The sequence below is a fragment of the Diadema antillarum genome, unplaced genomic scaffold (genome assembly GCF_040938485.1).
Source record: "Diadema antillarum isolate AM-2024a unplaced genomic scaffold, OU_Dant_1.0 scf00000071, whole genome shotgun sequence".
Taxonomy (NCBI): domain Eukaryota; kingdom Metazoa; phylum Echinodermata; class Echinoidea; order Diadematoida; family Diadematidae; genus Diadema; species Diadema antillarum.
This window is the reverse complement of record NW_027270960.1, coordinates 13,637,644-13,644,871: the sequence shown is the minus strand read 5'-3', so window position 1 is coordinate 13,644,871 and position 7,228 is coordinate 13,637,644. Positions and strand designations below refer to the sequence as shown.

General features: G+C 39.1%; 1 protein-coding gene across 1 annotated transcript; it reads right to left on the bottom strand.

Annotated features, from left to right (window-relative positions):
* Positions 1-3,245: 3,245 nt before the first annotated feature.
* LOC139716861 (uncharacterized) lies at positions 3,246-6,575 on the bottom strand. Its single transcript, XM_071628390.1, has 3 exons — positions 6,154-6,575; positions 4,408-5,189; positions 3,246-3,269 (listed from the first exon to the last, which is right to left on the bottom strand). Exons 1-3 carry the CDS (start codon positions 6,494-6,496, stop codon positions 3,246-3,248), a joined length of 1,149 nt encoding a protein of 382 aa, XP_071484491.1. The 5' UTR covers positions 6,497-6,575.
* Between the last annotated feature and the right edge of the window lie 653 nt (positions 6,576-7,228).

Below are 7,228 nucleotides of genomic sequence, written 5' to 3'. Positions count from 1 at the left end.
CGGACGAAAGGGCTTCCCGCATTTGCCCTAGGGGTTTTCGTGACGTTTCCCGCGGTCGGCACTGTAGCTGAGTTTGCCGTAACACACATTTCCCATAGACACCTGCCGAAGTATATATGTGAATAGTCTTCAGTGGGTCAATATATGCTAACAAAAAAAACAGTGATACCACTGTTTTTCGGATGAACATATATGCCAATTAATGAGAAACATACAGAAAAGAGCAAGTTTAGAATGTACACTATCAACTTTAGAGAGTGATCTTATCATTGTGCTCAGAAGCATGAATGCAAACAATGAACAAAGCATTGACCTGCATACTCAAACCACATTGGTACCTGGGAGAACACACACTTAACTGAATTTCTTTTTGTGAATACTTCTGGGGAGAGAAAAACCATTCTAAACAAACCATAAAAGTAATACCCCTGGTACCATCTGGAATAGTTCCTACAGATGTGTTTTGTTGTCATTGTTGTTGTTGTATGCCAATATACATTTACAGACATGAATCTCATGAGAATGTTGAAATTTTTTACTTTTTCCTGCCTGTACTTCATTTTCCAGAAACGTCCCCATTCTTATGTCATATTTTACATTTCCATTCTTCTGATGACTACAGCCACAAATTGCGAAAGGCATACTCAAAACGGTTTACAGCTTGTTGCAAAACAAAAGGATACAAGAATGAAGGTATGCCTATGATGCCATTAGCATCCCTCACAGAGCTCACAATTTGGTAAAAGTTTCAGATTGTATTATCATTAATTGCGAGTGACTAAGAGTTGACCAAGTAAAGGGAAAAAGTCATAAAAACAAAACTAAGTGAAATTATTCCAGTGCATATTATAAGGGTCATGAGGTAGTACACTTTTTAACTAAACCTTACCCAAAATATCGGCAAATCCATGTCGGCAAGCTCTCCGTCAAACGGCCACGGCTGGCTCTCGTATCCTTGCACTCCGTGAATCATATCCATCTTCACAGGCACACTTAAATGTCACCAGACTACACAGCTTCCCCCTAGCTCACTGGCATGCATCAAACGTCGACTGCCTGTTAAAGGCCTTCATGCAAAAAAAGATCACGGTATTCTCCACAAGGATCGACTAAACCAAAACCCACAAGGTTTCATCAAACTACGAGTCAACTCACACAGTCAGGCTGCAACTGTCTGGTCCTAGACCATTACTGGAGCATTATGTGCAACACATGCCTCTAGAACAGGACTTCCACAGGGAATAAAGGATATATCCATCTAGTTTAACTTCGTAAACTCTTTCCATGAAAGATGGGTACCAACAAAGACCTTCTGAAGAGAGAGAACTGCCTTGTCACTGGGCTTAAACACAAATGGGATTTTCTCTAGGTTCAAATTGACATGGATGAATTAATTATGTCATTGACACCAGTGAAAGGTTGGGGGAGAATCTTTAAATTCCTGATAAGGCTTGCCGTATTATGTGATAATGAACGATAATGCCTGGTGTCATTTGAGAGTAGCCAAGGGAGTTATTGACATCAATTGAGGAAAGGCCAATTAGTCTTTTGCATTGTGGTCCTAATTGAGAGGAGACAGAAGTTGACGACCTCACAGCATGTGTTTGTTAAATGGTTTCTCAACATTAGACAAAGCATGATAGCATGCTAAAACACCACACTCCCGTACTTCTTTAACAACAAATTTGTGTCTGATAATAAGTGACAGAAATATAGAATATAAATGCAAAAAAAAAGAAAAAAAAGAGATGCATATCTTCAAACATGCTTTCAGGCTCTTGTGGCAGAACTCTTGATTCCATTTGCCCCGCACATATCTTTATAAAATCATAAATAGGCAAAAAATTGTGATATATACATATTTGCATGCCAAAAAACATGATTATCATAACAATCATAACAATGACATAGAGAATTGGTTTATAATTACTCTTGATATAAAATATGCAAACAACACAATCATTATAACAATGACATAGTTAATTGATTTATGATTACAAAAACTATATCTTTGGGTACACATTAAAAGCCCTTTTATAAACCTTGACAATGGTACGTAACTTTCTCAAGTACACATGAAAGCACTTGTAAGGTATGGTAGCTACTACTGCTACACAGTGTACATTGTATGTGACGGCCATACACTGTACCTCTGGTAAGAAAGTTCATTCACATACGTCTACATGAGCACTGTTATGACTTCAGTCTTTAGTAGCCATCAAAACTTATAGCATTGTGAGAAAAAAACAACAAAATTCAATTGCATTTGTCTCTCGACCCATTGAATTTAGATTACAAGCTGAATTGTAAAAGTATGCAACGCAATGACAAATCGCCAATTATTGCACTTTTCGTACTCCATAGTGCATCAGTTTTGAATATTCCTACCTTACAGGATATTGTGTAATCGTATCTGTCGATGCATGCAAGGACTGCAGACTATTCATAACTTACTCCTCAACATCAATAAAATGACACTACAAAAATGGCTCACCTAGAGTTCTAATGCACAACAAGAGAGTGATTTTGACAGTCCTCTCTGAGAATAGATATTAGATACACCTGTTTTTTTTTTATTATAATTATACACAGTAGTGGATTCAGAGGGGGCGCCCCGGGTGCATGTCCCCCCCCCCCCCCCCCCCCACCTTTATTCTTTGCTAAACTAAAAGAAATAAAAAGACAAAAAAAAAAAGGAAGTGGATGCAGCCCCCCCCCCCCCCCCACACCCATTAACGGATTCCTGGATCCGCCTCTGATACACACACTCACTGACACTATTGTATGCACGATTAAACTGTATACATCCTTGCAGCATCTGTTTGGATTGTGGATTTCAACCTGTTGAGAATCTAGAACTGCATCCAACCAAACATTCTTCTAATTTCCCATTTTCCTGTTGTGACTTGCTATAAGTTAACCCGTTGAGGACGGACTGATTTTGCTACAACGCGCATTTCCCATAGACCCTTGCCCGAGTATACTCAAGACTAGTCCTAAATGGGTTAAGAGGGACAGTGTAAATCAAGTTAAGAGGAGTTAGTCTGCAAATTTACTGAAAAATCATCTTTAAAAAGATATCTGTAACTTGTTCTACAGCAACCTAACTCCCCCCCCCCCCAAAAAAAAAGAAAAGAACAAAACAAACAAAAACTTTGATATTTCATCAATCATATAGACCCTCAACTAACATGTGGGTAACAAGAAAGGAACTTCAGGCACACAAATGTCCCGACAAAAGTCTGTCAGTCGCCTACAGCGTCTCCTGTCTTGTGAACATAGAGGGAGCCAAACATACTTGAAGCTTCACAGTCACAGAGCAAGATTGTGGCTAGTTAGCTTCCTGTCACCCAAATCTAATATGACTTACACACATTTTCCTTTGATTGTATGATTACAAAACATAATGAAAAGGGTGACAAAGGAGTGAAGATAGCAATACATATACAAGAAAGTAAAATGTCCAAAGTCTTGCTGATATGATTCTGCAAATAAATCATTTCACTGATAAAACTATGTACACCGAGTCATGATCATTGATTAGTTCCAGGTTGTCATAACCTGGCACAGAAATAGGAAAACCAATTCCAAACGATCGCTCTATAAGTATTAGCAGTAGGACTGGTCCTGGTATGGAAGAGTTTTTTTGTATTAAAGCGGCCTGATACAAAAACCTCACTGCTAAACTCAAATCTGCAGAGATGAGGGTTGACCCCCCCCCCCAAAAAAAAAAAAAGAACAGGTGTCAAAATAATAATCTTGATGGACAGGGTTATGCTCTCATTCAAAAGTGATGGGGCACATCATAGCAACCCAACTAATGATGGCTGAATAGAGGAGATGTAACCAATGAAATATCCCTGTAAACTTCTTCCAATGCACCATTTATACCAAAGGATGTTGATGAACATAATCCTAAAGTCATAGCCATTGCGATGTGGTAGCATGGGAATGTCAAGCAAAACCAGGGCTATAAGCTGAGTGACTTTACAACTTGTCACCTAGGAATTATAAGAACCTAGTGGGCCATGTAAGGAACAGGATGAAGTTGACTGCAGGTCACGTACTGAAATTCAACTTGCCAATCAACATGGATTCAAGATTCAGAACTACATGTACATTTGCATAAGACTAATTTTTGTGCATTTTTTCCCCTTTCCTTCCTTCCTTCCTTCCTTCCTTCATGTTGAGGCAAATCTCCGAAATACTAAACAGCAATATTCCACGCTAATGCATTGACCTACGACAAGTTGATTCTGCCTGAAAAGGGAAGTGAACACTTCACATACCAAGACGTTTTCAACCACATTCTCTGGCTTTTTAATGGCCTCAGAGACATTTTTCCTGCTATGATGAGCAAAATTAAGATAATAAAATAAATGAAATAAAATGACATAATAGACTCACCAGATTATGTTCAGTTTCATAACTTGTCCACTTGGTAGTCAGTAGATCTACTTCTTGGAGAAAAGGATTGACTGATGTTTCTGGTGAAAATGGATTAGGTGACCTTGTAGTATCTCCTGGACTAACGGCGGATGGTATGTCAATGTGCATCAAGTTGTCTTCAGAAATCAGTTCATCAAATCCTGCTGCTTTGTGCTGCCATAGAAAATCAGGAGTTTGTTCTGCATCTGGAGGTTGGTTCCCCTCATTGATCAAATCAACACTGATATTTTTGAAGGGATTTGAGCTGCTTGGAACACCTTCAGACTCCTGGTTGTTCTTGAGTTGCGACTTTGGTTCCCTATCATCTTTGCACTCGTTGTGTTGTTGATTTGGCAATGGAAAAGTGGATGTCCACGGAACGTTGCTGTCTACTAAAAATTCTTGACAATCCTCAGTGTCATTTGTCTTACCAAAGTCACCATGTGTGGGGCTTTGAACAAGATGGGAGGTTGGAGGATTCTCTCCATGTTCTACAGACACAGGTTCATTAGATCTCCAAGGATCTCCATATGCAGGCACAGCTGATGTTGAATGCACACTATGGTTGATTTCAAGGTCACTGCTTGCTGGGCTTTGCTCAAGGTTTGAAGTGGGAAGACAATGTGACGTTTCAGATTCAATAAACGGAGATCGGTTTGAATCTCGGCTGTCAGACCCCAAGTGGCTCTCCATTTCGTACTCGGCACCAGAAGAATTCTCGTAACAGAGAGAGGACCACAAATCGTCTTCTTCTGCAGTAACTATGGACAAAGACATGAGAGAGTTTGTCTACATCAATTGTATCATGGGGGGGGGGGGGGGGGGGGAAGCAACCGAGTTCTAAAAAGAAAGTCATTTATCCAGAGTAATGTGACCCTGCAGTGTAACACTCTGTTGTTTCAACATAGGAAATCAAAGGATTTTAGAGAATTTTGCACTGAATCTAAAGATATATACATGAGGGTACTTCAAGAAAAAGTGAGGAATATTTGGAAGAATAGATCATTAAGATTTGACACTCACTTTTTCTAATGGCACATGAGGGAAATGGAGGCAGATGGCAAGTATTTCACAGGGTTCCATTGCCAGATGAAGACAGTAATTGAGTACAGTCAACTCAGGTAAGTAAAAATGAGTGACATGAGCACAAAAAAAAACCAACCAGACAAATGATGGCATATCACCACAAGTAATAATCTCCTGCTTCTTGACCAGTTGACGACGAGCAGATTTTGCTATAACGTGCATTTTTCATGGACACCTGCCCAAATATAATGGGGTCTATACAGTCTTCAATGGGTTTAAGGAATGGTATAGTTTTTGGTTGAGATGGGGATTCAGGTTTTAACTTTTTGTGAGATATTTAGAAACCACTTATGAAAGATTAAAGAGCATACAATTAAAGAGAAATGAAAAGTTTATTAGATGAATCAGTTTTGAAATGGCTGAGATATCCTAAAACAAAGTAAACCAAAGAAGTCTCAATAAAAGGTGGAACCCACCTTTTATTATGACCATTTTTATTTTTGCTTCACTATGTTGTTTTTTTTTTTGGATACCTCAGCCATTTCAAAACTGATATTCATCAAATAAACTTTTCATTTCTCTTCAAATGTATACTCTTTAATCTTTCATATAAAGTGAAATATCTCACAAAAAGTTTTAAAAATGCGTGTTGTAGAAAAATCAAACCGTCCTCAATGGGTTAATGCACCAGTGACTTACCTCCAACAGCTTTGAAGTCATCCCTAAGTCCAGTCTTAAACATCACTTCTGTCTGACTCATTGTGCTGAAGTCATCACTAAATCCGTTTTGAACACCATTGGCCGGATCTTCAGTCTCCTCATTATTGTGAATGTCCTTACCACCATCTTTACCACCTGATCCCCACTGAACTTCTCCCTGCTGGTATGCCATATCTATGGTCTGGGGCTCCAAATGATCAGCTGTTGAAGAAGAGGATGGCAGGTCTCCAGCCATCCCAGAGTCAAAGGGGTCTCCATCCAACCCAGAGGCAAAGGGGTCCAAAAAGTTTGCAGACCACGCGGGCTGGAACTGGGTGACCATCGGAGGCACTTCTCTGGTGTCGGGTGCAGCAGAAGGCACTCTGAAGGGGTTGCCAGGACTGGTGGGTGTGGTTGGAGAAAATGGGTTTGTGGAAGGATGCCATCTTCCTGCTATTGAATCAGAAAACCCAGAAATAAAATAAAAGAAAAGTAAAATAAACATACCATGAGCCAGCATTCCACTTTTCAGGTCAACAGTAATTCACAAAACAGTCAACATGCATGTATTGTATAAAATAAACTTATGAGCTGCTTGAGTACATTACATTTTTTATATCAAATATATCAAGTTAAAAACTTGACTATGTATTCGTACAAGCAGGTATAACTTTCGACTTGGGGCATTGCACTTGAGTAATCCACCTACATGTTTGTAGGAGTCAAATTTATTGCAAGGTACAAAGTTAGGCAACACAAAATATCACTTAATGCAATAGACATAAACACAGAGTGACAAATTGCAAGGCCCCTTGAATGCATCCAGTTGCACCCATTGCAAGTGCATGCCTGATCTAAAATATCTTGTCTACTGTACCTCCTGTACATGCATGTTTCACTATCACTAATAGAATGGACCCATGCATTTAGACGGAATAAACCACGAACGTCTGAGTATCATCTAAATGCACACACAGTGAAAGTCCAACATGGAATTTACATGTATGATAAATTCTGCAAGGGCAATAAATCATTTTTTCTCTGAATATAAATCATAGTCATTCCATAGATATTT